Genomic DNA, 17,953 nt, shown 5'->3' on the forward strand with positions numbered 1-17,953 from the left:
CATAAAAGGGCCATTTCAAAGCTTACATCTACAACTGCTGCCATCCTCTGGCTTCCATCCATTTTAAGAAGTGGCCTTTGAAATAGTAGCATTAAAAAATTATAAAATACTTTAATATCCAAAATGGTCAGGGGGAATTTGTGAAATGAACTGCAACAAGAAACCTCTGTTGTATTACTAAAGCAATGCCAACAACAAAATACATCTCCATGGCCCCTACTCCTGAACCTCTTTCAAAAAACCTAAATGATGGTTATTTCTGAGGAGCAGACATTTGTTTACTCATTGCAGAAGCCTGGAGGTGAGAGCAAAAGAAGTCAGCACATGCTTGTTCTGAAGGGAGGGTTAATCGGAATGAAGGGATGAGGGCACCAGGAATGTTTCCAACAGCTTCCAAAGCTCCAACACCAGCAATTTCAATATTCTATTTTTTTACTCCAAGTTAGCATCACAAAATGATGCAAGGACCTCGTTTATAGAAAGTTAGCCCCTCTCTCCCTTTCATGTTGTCTATGGAAGTCTGCAAACCTAGTATTTTCTGAAAACACTTGTACTCCTTACTTGACACAACACAAAGAGCCAATTAATTCAAGCCTCAGGGACATTTGGCAGTCCTACAAAAAATGGGGGGGAAAATGCATCCCTTTAAAAAAAATGCTAAAAAACTCCAACCCCACAGTACTTCAATGAACAGAATTTTTTCTTTTTTTTTTTTAATTACTATATCCTGGGAAGATGATTTTCAGCAATAGCAGTTTCCAAATGCTATAATTATCTAACTTTCCCTGAGAAGGTATTTACTTTGCCATTCCATACATCATTCCCTGTTATTAGAGATCACTGATCTCAAACAGAAAAATATTCTAAAAAACTATTGTCCCAATTCTTAATGTGTCTCATTTATAAGAAACACAAGCCACTGGCTGTGTCTTTGCTGCCTTGAATGGGGGTTGGACAAGGTTGATGTTGACAGAAAACCAGACCAAATGAGGACATATGCCACGAGAAAAGTGTGAAAGGAGATCCACTCACCACTCTGGAGCTTCACTGAAGAAAGGTGTAACTTTTAGAGAGAGCTATGCAGCTATTTGAGATGAGGAGAAAGCCAGCACTCGCCCCCTCATTCCCTGAGAGTCAAGGCAGGCTGCGCATCCAGAGGCAGGCTGCATTATTTACCCTTTTCTCCCTCCCTAAATTAGGTCAAAAGTCAACGGAGCAGAAGCTGTGGCTGTATCCATCCCTTCCTCCTACTCACCAGCCACAGAAGCTGAGTTTGAAAGGAGGCATGGTACAGACCAGCCTAGAAAAGAAAATGATAGTGTCAAGACACAGGAATGTACAGTACACTCAGAATAACCCTGAGAGGAGTGGAAGCTGACACTTCAGTGCTCATTGTCTGCATCTGTGTACAATGGTATTAAACAATGCAAATGTAAAATGGATCTCACTTCTCTGCCAAGTAACCAGGTACAATTATTGGCTGAAGAAAACCCCCCCCCCCAAAAAAAAAAAAAGTTCTATCACACAAATCAAATGTTTTATGGTAAAACTACAGAGGCTAGACAGGGAGAAACAATCCTATTCTCTAATCTGTAATTTATTTTCTTTAAAACTTAATATTACCTTTCAGCTATATTGTTCACAAAACATCATTTGCATATTTTTGCCAATTCACTCCCTTGCTCCTCTGGATTTCCCAACTTTTCTCATATGCTTAGACATACACCTCCCCTACAAGGCCTGTCCTGAATATAAAGCCCAGTCTCCAAACCACATAACATTTCCTGCTGTGAAGGTATCCTGCACTACCCATCACTCATGCTAATCCCTTCAAACATTTCCTGCACCCCTTCACCATCCAGCCAACTCCCACCACTGCTAAACACAGCCCCCTCCAATTGTTTTCCAAAGTTCCCACATAGAAAGCATCACCATAACACTCCCCACAGCAGTCCTGCTCCCAGAGCAGCTCTGTGGCAGAGAACAAGTTTTTTTCCTGCCCACTGCCTTCAGCCATTTTTTTTAACAGACTCTATGCTCTTTGCAACACTGTCAAAAATGGGAGAACTTTTTCAAGTAAATGAGCATTTTTCATATATCTCTGGGATGAAATCCAATTCCAGAACAGGAGAGCTACTTTGAGGAGCTAGATAATAATTTCTCTAGACTCTTTCAATAATATTTCCCCAGCAATACAAAAACTTCATGAAACTACCAAAGGAGGCTGCAGATACTTTCAGAATCACTGACTATTTTTAAATAAATCTTTTTAAAAAGGAGAAAAACTAGGGAATTTTGCAACATATATTGTTCCACTTTCCAAAAAAAGGGGTGTTTTCTTCTTACCTAGTCTTCCAGAACTGTACTATGAAATATTTGTCTGAGACAGAGAGTGAGAGTGTGCACAGACATTACTTCCTGTACTAGGTAAACCCAGAGAGTAGCATGGTGGCAGCTGATGAGGTAATGATTGCTTCTATTTGGCCAACTTAATCAATGTTACTGGCAATAACATATAATTATAAACACATTGCTGCCCTTCATTTCTTGTCAGCTCTTTCCCCTGACAGCCCCAGATGAGGAACTTTTGATATCAGCCATGCAGCATCTGCCCTGACAGGACATCCCTGTAGACATTTCTAGTTGCTTTCATCCCTTTGTACCCAAAGTGATCATTCACAAACTTGAAGGAGTGAATCTGCCTCTCAAAAGACACATGAGTCTCCAGGTGTACAAAGTGAGCTGCAGAGAGATCCAAGCCCTCTCTTTCACTTCAGCTTCAAATTCCCTGACAGCCTTTTTATTTCATATTTGTACAGTTTCCAGCATGGTGGGGTGCCACTTCATGACTTGTCTTCATGTTATGGCTCCCTGCCTGCAAGCAAAAAGCCTCCCAAATCTTCATGTTGTTACTTAGGGTGGAAACTAATGCCACCCCAAATTAAAGAAAAATCCAGTCAAGTATTTTCAATAAACATAGTCCTTCTGATGAATGAAAAAGTGTGTATTTATGCATTGCATTTATATATTGTATGTATTATATCAATACATACCCCAGTGCTTACTATCAGCCTGTAGCATGAAGCTAGAATAGCTCCAGAATAGTAAATGTTTAGAGGTATTTATAGAAAATGCATTAGTAGATATACTTCAATACTACTTCAGCATATTTATTCACAAAGAGGAAAGCTGAAGGAAGACTACCTTTAAGAATTATAACCAACTTTTCGAGGTGTATTTGACCTCAAGAGGTCAAATAAGTATTATTCCAGAGAAATTTCTAGAGAAAAAAACAGTTTTATCCAAATAAGAGATATGTGTTATGGTGTGTTTAACTTTTTCCTTACTGGACATTAAAAGCAAATATTTAAGAGCACAGACACAGTGATCATCATAATTTCTTGCCATGAGCCTAGAATATGACAGAGAAAGAAACTAATAGAAACAGTGAAAGAGAGCAATTAATGTATGCAGTATGACCTAAAATAGCTATCAATCACTTTCACTTGCATTTAACAATGCAAGTCCACACTGTGCCCTGGCCACACACTGCCACTACTCTACAGTGGCTTCACTGAGCAAGAACTCTGTATTTTCTACTATCTTCTTCCCTTTGACAACCCTCTAGTACATGAAATGGTTTTAAAACATTTCTCAAATGTTTAAGTTGAGCACTATAAATACTGCAAGAAGGCAAAGGATACACAAAAAGAAACATCCTTGTTTAATAATGTTGTGTCTGGTGATACCCCCACTGTATGCTGTCAGCCCAGCCAGACAAGTTTTAATACTGATTGTAATCAGTGAGATAACCCTGCAGCAGTGTCTTGGCACCTGAGAAATACAAATGAATCTCCAAAATATCCCAAAGGCTCAGGAGCCTGAGCTTGACTGAGATGAGTTCCTGCATGCTTTAAAACCAAAGCAAGTCTATCATTGGGTTTGGGTCCCAAACACAGGTCTGGAGTTGGTATCCCAAGGCAGGGAAGACCACCTTGTGCAAAGTTACATTGCTCCATTTAAAAATGGGTTTGCAAAATTGATATATCTGACTAGGTTAAAATTTGCCACAGCAAATTCAAGCCTGGCATTCAGGTCTGCTGTTCTGTTATCCTCTGCTCTTTCCAGAGCTCTCATCCGGAGCTCCTTTCCACAGCACTGGAGCAGTGCTATTTGATTTTGATTTATCACAAATGAATTATTATAATGAAATCACCAACTTGATTTAAGCCTCTGAGAAAGATATGGTTGGACTAACAAAAAATTGTTCTGCAAAACAAGCAATTATTTTTAGGTTCACTAGATACTGGCCTTAGCAATCCAACTGATTACAGAAAGTTAATGTTTTAAAAAGCAATGAAAAAAATAATGTATTAAATCCTTTAAATCTGCATTAAAGGCTCCAAGAGGAATTTTAAAGTTATTTTCATGGCATATTTTATTAGATATGTGATATTTTATTCATGGTAAAGCAAATATAACAATTAGGAATAATTAGCATTTCAGCAGAGAATGTTATACAATACATTAAAATACACATATAACTCCTCATTTAAATTCTGTATCCTGACATTTTTCTCCCTTTCTGGTTCAGGACTTTTCCATTGAGCATAGCATTTACAGGAACATTATACAGCTCCCAGAGAAATAGAAACAAACAGAACTAGTGGCTTTTGCCTTTGATATCTTAATTTCTTCCCCTCCTTGCATTTTTACTCATTTTCTTTTGCAATTTCCTCTTGAGTACAGAGCTTGTCACATAAACCCAGCACAACTTTCAAGAAACTTTTTCCCTTTCATCTTTTCTACCCTACTGCCCCATCATTCCACAACTAATGTGTATAATAGAAATCTACATCTAACCCTGATCTTACAAATCCAGTTTGAAGTTGACAAAACTAGAGTAATAGTCTGTACCACCTGTTCCACCATAACTTTAATAATGATGTAGTTACTCTATTATCCTTTCTCATTAAGTAAGTGTCACTTTTTATGAGTGATTTTCTTGTTTGTTTGGGTTTTTTTTCTAATTTAACGCAGCACTTACAGCTCTCAGAATATCCCTTCCTTGAGCTTTTGTGGTGAGTCCCAGACCAAAGAAGGAAGACGTCTCTCCAGCTGAAGTGCACTCTGTGGTATGATACAGAACACAAAATACCTCCTTCTCTGAACTAAGTATATTATCACTGAAACTAGGACATAAATTCTGAACCTTACAAAATTACAGCACTGCACAACATCAAACGTGCTCCCTTGCCAGATTTCAGAACTGTTATCCAAACACCAGTACATTTCATTTACTAACCTTCAATTTCAGCCTATGTCCTCCCTGTTACAGAGGACTTATGACTTGCCCAGTCACCTAAGCCTTTATTAATTATAGTGGTTGCAGACACACGAGAATCTTTCCCTTGTTCCATCAGCTCTCACAACTGCTTGGCCAATGACAACCAGAAACCAAAGCCTCACACTTGTATAGAAGAATAGAAGAGGAAACTGTCCTGATGGTGCCCCTGGGAAATCCAGAGAGATACAGTAAGAAATACAACTTTTCCTCACTTACTCCTTCTCTAAATGCTTCCATTTCTGTCTAGAAGTTTAAATTACTATGACCAGAATACAAAACTATATTCTGCCTCTGTAATGGGTGACAACAGCACTTCCTTGTCTCCATGTACTGCTTCAAATGCACAAGCCAGCTAAAAGCTGTGCCCAGGAGGCTTTGCCCAGGCATTCCTTACCTGATGTTGAGGATGGATTAACCAGCACTCCAGCAAACTTATCCAGCATGCATTTAGCACACATGCCACATGTGGCACTGCACCCCCTCAGTAGTGCACCTTTTCAATACAATGAAAAGGTAGATAATCCTAGATAAGCAAGGAAGCCATGGTCAACATTACTCAAAAAAAGGCCAAGGTAGCTCATTTTGGTAACTACTGCTAGCGACAGGACAGCAACTGCTTCCTCATGGATATAACACATGGTGCAGGAAGATGATATAACACCACAGAAGGAGAGGAAGTGCATCTGTGTGCAGGAAGTCCTGTAGGAAGGCAGTGGCTACACTGCAAGCCTGGGGTACAAAACACCTCAAAGAAACATGAGCTGTGATGAGCAGCTCCCAGCCACTCTGTCAGTGTGTCAGCAACCTGCCTGCTGTGCTTTGCTCTTGGGCTGTGACAGTCATACCTATCTCTTGGTGTTTCTAGGTAGCACAAACTGTATCTGGGGCTCCCATAGATGGGTGTGAGCAGGAGCAAAGCCATGAACTGGACTGTAAGGTCTACAGGATTCACAGGTGTGGAGCTGCTTTGACATTCAAACCAAGCCTGAATCTGAAATCAGTATTTTCTTCAAAATTTCACCATCTTAGATAATAACTGACTTCTTCTGGAATTCAAATCTAACTGAAAAAAAGAAAAAAAAAAGTGACAACGAAATTTGCAGATGCAGAAAGGTAACTGAATTTGCCTCATTACTAATGTATTACCTGAAATCATTCTTTGGCACAGACCATCATGTATCATAATAGATGTGCAAAACATGTTCTCAAAGTTTGATCACTTTCTTATAATTGCTCAAAATATTAGAATATTATTTCCTTTTCTTATTGGTCACTCGTAAGTCCAAACATCAATGGTAAGTATCTGTGCCTAGTAAGTTTTTAAACACTGAAGATATAAAAAAAAATATGTTTGTATGTGAAGGGGAAAGAGTGTTACCATGTTCTCATATATAACCTAGGTAATTAAGAAAATTTATTAGAAAATTATAACCAAATAGAACTACTTTTTCACATAAACTGTTTTCAAAACCATTTTTTTCTCTGCTGAAAAAAAAAAAAAAATCAAGCGGTGGAGTAGCAGCAACAAAGAGTAAAAATACAAACCTCAACTCAAAACTCAAAAGTTTCCAATAAATTTCAGCCAAAACCAGCCTGTCATGGCAGATTATAGATAGCTATATATCAAATGGAAGAAAATGATGTAAGTTCAAGTCTATACCTAGGGAGTAACCTAATGGCTTACAGAAGTCATCTCTTGCCAATACCACTTGCTTTCCAGGGCTAGGGAGTGGAAGAGAACCATACTTAATGCCTTTGTTCATTAAGTTAAATGAACCTTAGTTGGTAGGTTTATGTAGTCACAGTCTTGAAAGATTTTTCTCCAGTGTGTTTTTTCAAAGATGGCATTGTGAGAATAAAGGCTCAGTGCATCCATAAGTAGTCATGTGAAAGCACAGAGCAGCAGCAGTGATTGCCTTGTCAGACATTTGTTAGGGCACCACTTGAGAACGGATGGTTTAATTTTTTTTTTTTTTACTCTGCCTTTATCAAGGACAAAGAACCTGATATAACACCAAGAGTTATTTAAGAACATGAAAAGGAGCTGCCTGCTGCAGTCAGCAATCCACAGGCTCAGTTTAAAATCTTCTCAAGTCAACTAGGCAACTCACCTGGATTATGACAGACTCTGGATCAGGCCCTGATGATGACTAAGAAACACTCCAGAAAGCAGTGACACCTAATGGCAAAATGCCTTTGGATGATGGCAAGCCCTAATTTGTGGTGTAAAAAGTCATCCCTCTTGAGGTACAGAGTAACTAACACACATCACAGGGACTGAAGCGCTGCCACCAATTGAAGCACCTGGGAAAGTGTTTCAGAAATAAGGCACACAGAAACAGAGAGTTTGTCATGCAGGCCAAGCATTTCAGGAGAACATGTTTACTAACATAGCCTCCTGGCTGCTCAGCCCCAGCACACCGGGTTCCAGGTCCTCACTCAGACATGTGTTTAAAATAAGCAAGTAACCCTTTCACATCCTAGACCAGGGACAACAGGGGCCTGAGTGCACCCCTGCTGACACTACAGGCACATAGAGATTTATTTGTTTTTAATAAATCTGTTTTGCTTGCTTCTCTTGTGCTTTACAAATGTATGTGAGAGTACTGTAATGAACAGTTAGTGGTGTACACTACAGACCTCCTAATGAGGCTTCACCAATAGCACAGCAAATTAAATTCCTATTACCAATTCACAACATAACCCCAGCTGCACTGTAGCACATCAGCTTATAAGAAAAAATGAGACAGGCATCCCACCAAACAAGAAGAATCCCTTTCCTTTACAGAAAAAAAAATTTGTTTTAGTTACCTTTAACATCAAGAGAAGAAACAAACAATGGACCCCATGCTGGAATTGCCTTGATATTATTAACCATGGTACAGAAGAGCTTAAAGGTGTGAGCCAAAACTCAGGACCCAGCAATGCTGGGAACTTGTCCAACACAAGGAATGCAGCAGCCCTGGCCTACAATGTCTAAAAGCTGAGAAGAGTAAGGTAAGGGCAAGACTGATTTTCTCTCTCAAGAAGAAAAAATGGTATCTATAAATATATTAAAACCAGATGTATAATTATATGTATAAGCATATACAATACATATCTATATATGTTTATGAAATTTCTGTTAAAAATATAAAAGCCAAGGGCAGTACACAGTTGACTGTGTATGACTAAAGTAACTGATAAATATAAAAACCAACTTGAGATAATCAGGGAGGTTGAACTAGATTAGCCTTCAAAAATACTGTAGAGTATTTTTTTTCAGCAAAACTTTTGTACCACACTATGTGCCTGCTGCCCTAGGTGATTTTGCAGCATCTAATACACTTATATCTGCCTATGTGTTTCTATAGGCACAATAGGAAATCCATAAGCATGCACAAATGTATTATTATGTGAGCACCAAGGAAAAATAATGAGCACAAAATACAAAATAGAAGATACAGCAGTAGAAGATACAGAGCATACACAAATTGCATGGTTGACAAGGACTGCCACGTAATCCCTGCTTAATTAAAACACTGTTCTAAACTCCTGTTTAGGGAGTGAGGAGTGTGGGACAACTGATGTATGAAGGAAATATCAGGCAGCGTGGATAATCTCAAAGACTTGGGAGCTTTCGAGCTACATAAATCAGAGCGACTTTTTGAATAGCCTCATAAAACACAGAATCATTACCATTCCACTCACGACTCTCAGATTCTTCCTACAGCATACAGATCATTAGGAAACTTCTAAGCAATCAAGTAATGTGGCACTGATGAAATTACTCAATCAATGCATGGGCTGAGAGAAGCAGCATAATACAGGATTGCACAGTTTTGACATGGTAACCCTGCCCCTTTCTTTTTTATATAAGGGTAAGGAAAATTATAGTGGAGTAGATTCATTTCACCATTTTCACAAAAGTACTTAATGTAGTCTTTCTGAACTGCCAGTTCCTATTTATAATAGCAGGGCAGCAGAAACATACAGACTATAAGCAGCTTTACTGATGTTTAAAATATGATACAGGAAAACCTTTCTTTTTAAATGAGCACATGTACATATGAACAAACCTTAGAGATCAAAAGCAGAATCTGTACACAGAAGATAGAAATATGAAAAGGCATTATCACAGATACCAGTCACTGACATCATCAAGTTGTTAATGTCTACTCACTAAATTATAACTTTTTTTTGCCATTTTCTAAGAGAGGACTGATAAAATACTTGAGACAGAAAGCATCCTTTTACAGGAAACACATAAAATGAAACATAGGCAAGCAAGAGAGTTTGTGCATTATATTGAAAAACGTATGTACTATTAGGAAAAGGGTTTGCACAGGTAACATGTTATTTCTTATGACCATCTGCCCCTCTCAAACATGGGAAAATATTTTCCACTTGAATATATTAGCACTGCAGAACGAAAAAGAGATAATGCATTTATTCTGTCTGCTGCCTCAGGCGTCAGAACTAGTATTTCTTTTCCCCTGAACTGAGCATTTCAGTTTTTTCTTTGGCTTTGTGAGTTCTACTGTTGTTGATTTCTTCGTAGAGTACTCTGCTACAGCTTTTTCTCATTCATTTAAATAAATACAGTTTATTAATTATGTCTAAATATTTTATACATAAATTTCTTTTATACAAGTGGAAGAAAGCAAAAAGGGGTCAGAAGATCAGGCCACAAAATACAGTGGTGTTACCTGAGGCCAAATTTTCATCTGTACAACTCAGCTATACAACTTGGAATATTTAGCTGTGTACTCATTCACTGTTAGAACAGTTCTGATTTCAGATAATTTATTTTCAGAATATTAATTTTAGTAGATGTAAACCTCTGTGTACCACTTATATAGTTTGCCATTTTCATGGCAGCATAAACCAGTCTATAAAAAGAACTAATCCCCTTGTCAGCTGTACTAATTGTCTCTCAAGACAAATTGTGTGAGAAGCAACTGCTTCGGTTCTGCTCGTTTGGGTTGTTGGGATTTTTTTTTCAATGAGGATTTACTGTGTTGATGTATCCAATCACTGACAGCATTATTAAAAAAAACCCCAAAATGTGTTGCATTTATCATATAAAACAAGCAAACCAAATAAATTTTCATCAAGACAAGGGGAGAAAAGCTGTCGTCTCCCCTGACGGTAGTGCAAAGGCACACGGCTTGCCCAGCAGCGCTGCTTTAGCCAGGAGGATGGGCGACAGTGGATCGCAAAGAAACTCCTCACATGCTACACAGTCAAAATTTCCCCCCAAATCCTAGGATGTAACCGTTTGTTACAAGCTCTTAAGAAAGAAACCCTAAGACGTAACTGTCTCCTAGTGTCTCTTTGAGAGTCTGCAACTGGGAAGAATTTTAAAAGTCCTTCTCCCTTTAAAAGGAGGGCATAGAGCGCTACCTCCCCGTGCAAATTAGCTGCTCCAGTCTCACACAGCCAAAAGGAATGACCCCTGTAAAGTTACGGTACCTAAGGGGAGCGGTGGCTCAGGGACAGCTACACGGAGGACTGGCGCACCGCTGCCCCAGAATCAGTCCTGCGGGAAAGCTCCTTACGGCCGCGCTTTCCAAACGCTCTCTCCGCTTCCCCGTCCACAGAAACCCGCTACGGATCCCCGCGACAAGCACCGGCAGACATATTTATAAAGCGAACACCGAGGAGAGCGGCAGCTGCCCCGCAGCCGGGGCCGGCACCGCCCCAGGAACCTCCCCAAAGCCCCGGCGGGACCCTGCCCCGAAATGCACCTTCCCCGGGGCAGCGCGGCGCCGGCCGCCCGCCCGCCCCCGCTCCACCTGCGTGCGGTGCCTGCAGATGGGCGAGCGGCCGCGGGGGAAGCGCCCTCCTCTCCCCGTCTCCGCTCCGCTCCCTCCCCGAGCAGCCCTGGCCGGCGCAGGGGGGCCGCCCGCTCTCGCCATCGCAGGGACCGAGCACCGCTCGGCAGCGCGGCCCGGCGCTGCCCAGGGATGCTCCCACCGAGAGAGAGGGCTGCCGTGCCGGAGATGGCTCGGGATAACGGGGAGTGCGGGCAGCGCCGTGCATCGGCATCAACCCGAGCTGCCCCCCAGCCCCCGGGGCGGAGGGGAGACCGCTGCCCTTCCCGGGAGGCGCAGATGGGGCCGACGGGGTGCCGGCCGGGAAGGGGGTGCCGGACGGCCGGAGCCCCCCGCGGCCTCCCTGCCCGCCCGCGGTAGGGGAAGTGCTCACGTTGCCGAGCCAAACCACCTGTTCCGCCGCAGGAGAGGAAGGCGGGGTGGGGGGTGTGAAGGAGGGAAAAGTGTGGGGGGTGGGGGCTTTGCCTGGCTGTCACCGTGGTGTGAGGATCACGGGGAGGCGTGGGGTGTCCCTCGGCCGAGGGCGAGCCGGGGCAGACGGAAGGCAGGCTGGAGCTGAGGGGCGGCGGGCAGGAACCGGGGAAGTGCCCGAGCCCTGGGCGGCCCCATCATCAGCTTCATCAAAACCTCAAGGTCTAAAGCACGCACATACCCCACCGCCAAGAAACCTTTACACAGCGCTGTAGGGGAAAAAGAGGACGCCTGAGGTCCTGGTAGAAAGCAATTATAAGAGAGGACTAAACAACAAAAAAAAGCAAGCAAGCAAACGATTAAAGAGAGTGGGTGTTGCGAGGGGAGCGGGGAAAGCCTTCCAAGAGAAGGAAGGTTGCAAAGGAGAGCTGGAAAAGTGTCCTGCAGCACCAGCAGGCGCAGCACCCCCTTACCGATATGAATGATTGAATCTGCAATCGCCGCTTTCCAGGTTCGAGTCCAACAGACGGACACGACCAGGATGAGGGAGAAAACTTCCATCTCCTCCGGAGGTCCAGGCTTTATAACAACAGATCTCTTCGCTAACCGGTGCTGCCGCGGACAGTGCAGCGCAGGAAGCCCAGGAGTTTGAGGTGCAGCCGGAGCAGCGTGTAAATCCCGGTGGCTGGCGCAGAGCCGCGGCTGGTCAGAGAGCGAGCCCGGGGCTCCGAGCGCTTTTCTCCTCGGCGAAACCACTCGTCACTTCGCGGGGCTCCCGGGCAGCACCAGAATTGCTGGGAGCGCCGGCAGCAAATCCATCCAGCCCGGGCGCCGCCGCGGGCAGCAGACGCCTCTGCTGGTCAGACAATCCCCATCCTTCCGCCGGGTCCAGGGATCCGCTCGGTCCCGCTGCCGCACAGCAACTTCCAACCCACACCACGCACAGGCTCACACACACAGACACACACGCACACACACGATCAGACACGCACACACGAGCAGACACCCACAAACCCTCTTGTCCAGAGAAGCCCCAGGAGCCCGCAGCAAATAGCTCGCCTTCAGCGAGGTGGGAGGAGCGGGCGACCGAGGGAGCAGGCGATCCCGCTCCCGGCAGCCAGATTCCTGCAGGAAAAGCCCCCCCGGAGGCCAAAAAACAAAGTGAACTTCAAGGTAATGCAGATAGTAATGCAGAGATTTCCCCCCACCCTTCGCTTAGAAAAATCGCTTCCCACAACTGGAGGAAAAATAAAATAAATCTGCCAATGGAGCCCAGCGTGCTGTCTCTGTCGCGCAAGGTGGTGGTTGGACAGGGCAGGAGCGGGAGGAGGAGTACCCGGAGCGAGGCAGAGGAAAGCAGATGATGGTCTGCAGGTTGCTTTTGGATCTTGCTTTGCTGGTGGGATGCAGAGAGAGCTGGCAGCTCCAGCACCAGCTAGCACGTTGCCTAGAAATGGATCACCTAGGAGAAGGAGAGAGAGCGAGAGATAAGTGCTATCAGGCAGAGAGGGAGAAACAGAGAGAACGAGCAAGTGAGAGCGCTTCTCTCTAATAACCACCTCCTCCCCCTATCTGCAATACAAGGGAGAAACAATATAGAGCCCTCCATCTCCCTTGAAATCTTCAGCTGGGACTAAGGAGCAGACATAGGCAAGAGTGCATACAGCCTAAAAATACTTTGGGGGAGGGGGGGGAAAATCTTTTTCAAGTATTATGTTAAATTTAAAATAATAAAAAAAAACATCCCATTTATTTAACCTTGTAACTCCACTGTGGGGATCAAGTTCAAAGCTAGATGGGCACCTCTGCTTCTCAGTCTTTGACAACTGAGTCAGGGACATCACTTGAAGGGGAAAAGGAAAAAAAAAATCAGGGACACCTGGCCTCTGGGGGAAAATGAAGACCTAAAAATCTATTAATATTACTTTAATTATCTATGTTCTTGATGGAATTTTGCACAGCTCCTTAAAGCAATGAATTAGCTTTTTTCTTCCTCTCTCTTTAAGTAATGGAGAAATTTCTATAGGAAACATTTTGAGCACACTTTTCATGCTCAGGGTTCTACGAATTCATTAACCAATTAATCCTCAGACTTCTCGTGCTGTAGTTTAAATATGTTATCCCCATTACACAGACAGAGAATTGTACAAAGAGGTTAAGTACGTTCCCATAAAACAGTCTAAATCCCCACTTTATGTCTTAATACACTTTCTTCTGACTTTGATTTTTCTAGTCCCACTAGAGACAGGAAGCAGAAATCAAAGAATTGCTCAGAACATAGTAGTTATATCCTAAACTCACATGAACCATTGATAAGTCCTGGTAGGTGACAAATGACAAGTTGATCAACCCATTTTCTTCAGAAGGGGCCTCTTTTGAAGGCATCTTCTTAGTTATAACTTCTAAGTTAATCATACCCAACTTATATATGTCTCCTCTTTCTCCTGACTTGGATATGTCTTCTTTCAGCTGTGGGACTGGCTGGCAAAAACAGTTGTATGCCTATAAAATTTAAGGATTTAGTTCAAGAGGGAGAAATAAGCTTTTCAAGAAAAGCTAAGCTAAACCAATGGCAAGATAATTAACTCTACCAAAAGAAAAATGAAAACAAGCCAAACCAATGTATCCAACATTAAGAAAAAGCACCAGCAGCAATTTTGACTTTGTTTAGATCCACCTTGGCAGGTGAGAACTTCTCTACAAATAGTAGCACTCAAAATGCTTTAAGCCCAATCCAAAGCACAAGTCAGGGCTCATCTTTTCACAGGTTAGAATGGACTCCCTCTCTTCTAAGAGCTGAAAAAAATCACAACTAGAATTTCTTTAGAGACAAAAGGTATGTGAAGAGAACAATAGATGAGCAGTGTGAAGCTAAAGTCTCACAAATTATTCCACTCACATGCTGCATTTTCCCCTATCATCTGTACAAGTCACAGATGTGTTATCAATTAGGGCAAACAGTAAAAAAGTGTGGTTTTTTCCTTACAAATGACAGTTTATGCACAGTATCAGTGAATGTAATGGACATTAATTTTACAAGTAAAAAATTCCAATTCATCTGAGAAACTTTTGGAGCTGCTTGAGTCATTATTACTTCTTCACAAAAAAGAGAGCTCACAAGAAATGTTAATTCACTTCTTTGGGGGGCACGTCAGAGCAGTATTCTTTAATAATGTACAATGCACAGTAGGCAGAATAGGAAAGGTAATGGAAATCTTTGGAAAATTATAACTTTTTAATCCTCAGTTTAGATATTACTAAGAATTTGAGGCCTTATCTAGGAAGCAGATATCCTTACTGACTCTTTAAAGCATATAGTACCCTGAACTGGCCACACTAAATGGAATTTTTTGCAAAAGTCTGTAGACACATAGAATACAAGAGACAGCCAAGAGTTTATAGCTCACAAACACCATCTAACTAATTTTTTTTTTTTTTTTAATGGAGTGCAAAATAATAATTCCAGTGGTAAAGAACATCATGTGAAAATCTGAAAGAGACTGAAGTAAATTTAAAAAATAAATTCAAATACCATTACTTTAAATAGTGAACACATTGTTGACTTAATATACATCCACCACAGAGATAAAGTAATTTTCACTTCCATTCTCTTTAAGACTCATTAAAAACAAAAACTGATGTCACCCATTTAAACAGAGTGAAAAATTATCTTGTGCTATGTGGTTAGTTCCAAGTATCATAAAAATATTGAAGTTGTCTTTTTCTATTCAAATACAAAAAAAATTGCCAAAAGTTAAAGCTAGGGAAAAGAAAGCCTTTCAAAATCGAGGAGTTACCAATACTGTGAAAATATCCTAAAAAATAATGGGCACATCCAGGCCTCTAAAAAGCCATAAGCCCTGTGCTCAGGGCTTCAGTGACAGCTACCTTGGGCACTGTGGAAGGTGAAGTCCCACAGTTTTCAGCCATGCCAGTCTTCCTTCACTACAGCCTCCCTCCCAAACACCCTCAGTTCCATCAGCGTCACTCCAGCTCCACTGCTGGCCTCCGTGGGAGAAGTGCCACCAGCAACCAGCCCTGGTTTCTACTAACAGGGAGTGGTTGTCTTTTTTCCAGTAGCCTGACTCCAGTGTGTTTCTAGCTTGTTTCCACTGATCAGCTGTTACAGTGCTGCACATTAATGCAGTCCCTGGAGGAGCAGCAAAGAGAGGATGTTCTTATAAAACAGAGGCAGTGAGGGGAAATGTGTGTAAAGTTTGTTGCCTCACACCCACTGCTGACTCAAAGAAGCCAGCCCGGGACCTGAGTGTGTGTCTACAGAGGAGAGAGCTAAAACCAAAAGTTTCACCTGCTTTTCAGTCATCTAAAGCCTTATTTTTGATAATATAACACCCCTTTCCCATCTCTTTGGCTATACAAGCAGCTTTGACCATGCAGAGGTCAACTTTTCATTTGTTTAGTTCTAAGTCCCAGGAGATCCTTCCGGTATTTGAAGAAATTAAATTACTGATAAGACAGGCACACTTACAACCTTCAGTTTTGGGAGATAAACAGAACAGCTAAGCCTTACAATTATGGTCCTAAATTCCATAGGAAGTATTACTTTTCTCATACATGAACGCTGAACAGATCTTTTGCACACCAGAATTTGATATTTTCTGTCCAAGTGTATTGCCTAAACTTAAAAAAATGTTTAATGAGATAAAATCATTACACCTTGGGTTAATTCACCAGCCCATGTGCTCCAACACCTTTTTCCATGAAGACCCAGAAGTTATTAATTCATAGAAAAAAACCTACCCAAGAAGTATACACACATCTGACTGTTCTGCACTGTCCAGAGTGGGAAAGGGAATAGGACAAATTCCTTCCTGACCCTACTAAGCCATCACCCCCTGTCAGTTAACATTGTCACCTTATTTTGTATAGTATGAATCTTAGTGGACACAGAGTTAGCCTAAAAATAAAATAAATTATACAGGGAAAAAAAAAAAAACAATCCAGCAGCATTAAACTTGGTGACCTTCTGTGAATTCCAGCAGTGTCAAATGGCCAAAAGGAATAACATTTCTTTTGCTTACTTCTTATTGATTCCACTGTCTTTCATAATATAGTCCAATATTATTGTAATAAGGGGTGGGATTAAAAAGAACAGATCATCTATGGCAGGAGACTATAATTAATGACAAATACACAACAGTCACATCCAAACTGTTACTGATGCCATATAAACATGGGAGAAAGACCTCCACCTACTATTGCTAAGATCGTTTTCTATTAAAGAAATTTTAACATAATTTGTTGTTATTTTTTCTGTATTTTCTGATTTTTCTTGAGGTCTTTGTGGGTCATTTTATAAATGAATAGTCCTGATGAGAAAATTAACAGTAATTCTGCCAATCTCCACATTTCTTTGTTGTCTTTTTTATCTCTCTTCAGATGATATTGAAGGTTCAGATTTGTCACCAAATAGTAACATTATAGATGAAGTGCCGAACCCTGTAACATCTTCAATACCACATCTCTAGAAAGATAACAAGCAGACTCAGCAACCAGAGCAGCACAGGCAGTTCCCTGTAGAGAGACATTTCAATGGGCATAGCATCTCCTCATAAGGATACCATTCCCAGATCATATGCTAATTTACATGAGGCAAAATAATAATTTACTAATATTAATTCTCTCTTTGTAATTATTATGATGTAGGCTCTGAGAAGAGTTACCTCAATTAAAACTTGGTATACTCAAGGCTGGATAGATAAATAGTTCATGACTGTAAAACAACCAACCATGGGCCTCCAACCTGTAATTTATGTAGGGCAACATGTTCCATTTGACAACAACATTTCAATCTAAATAACAGTTTCATCCACTTTTAAAACACAAACTGACAAATATCCCTCACCTTGCAGTGATTTATTTTTTAAAATACTTGCATTCTGAAAGTGCTGCTATAAAGCAGCTGACTGACAGACCTACCAAGAGACCATGTGCCACAAGCAAATGTTCCTGTGCCACTGAGCTGGTGCCCAGACTGTCGGGGCGTGCTGCTCACTCCAAGAGGTTACTTGAGTTGACACATTCACTCAGTCTTTGCTTTATCTGGCATAGCTTCAAACGAGAAGTCATCTGGGAGGGCTTTAGTTAAGTGGACATCTGTCCATTAGGAAATAGACTTGCTTCAGTGACCGCCAAATAACCTTTAAATTAAAGCTTTTTCCTACTGCCAACTTTTAGGTTGTTCTCTGTATTATGAAAGAGGTCCAGGTTAATAAGACCATTCCAATTCTAAATAGTGGCCCAGACACTGACTCCATCTGTCCTGTCACACTTGAAGTGAAGCATGTACTCCTGGGCCTCTGTCATCTCTCTTAAATAAAGGGGATATTCTTGCCTTTACTTAATGGACTAGTTTGAG

The 17,953-nt window shown here is 41.6% G+C and overlaps 1 protein-coding gene across 2 annotated transcripts in view; it reads right to left on the reverse strand.

Moving 5' to 3' along the window:
- GRID2 (glutamate ionotropic receptor delta type subunit 2) overlaps positions 1-13,101 on the reverse strand; it is a 680,704-nt gene extending 667,603 nt beyond the window's left edge. Inside the window, exon 1 of one of the 2 annotated variants that reach the window (XR_004148251.2) lies at positions 12,048-13,101. Coding sequence is in view for 1 of the 2 variants with exons in the window: in XM_021550296.3 (XP_021405971.2) it covers positions 12,048-12,135 (88 nt within the window). In the remaining variant the exon portion in view is untranslated. The remainder of the gene's footprint in view (positions 1-12,047) is intronic. The other variant, XM_021550296.3, reaches the window with a different exon arrangement.
- Positions 13,102-17,953: the final 4,852 nt, after the last annotated feature.

This window comes from Lonchura striata, chromosome 4 (genome assembly GCF_046129695.1).
Source record: "Lonchura striata isolate bLonStr1 chromosome 4, bLonStr1.mat, whole genome shotgun sequence".
Lineage (NCBI taxonomy): Eukaryota > Metazoa > Chordata > Aves > Passeriformes > Estrildidae > Lonchura > Lonchura striata.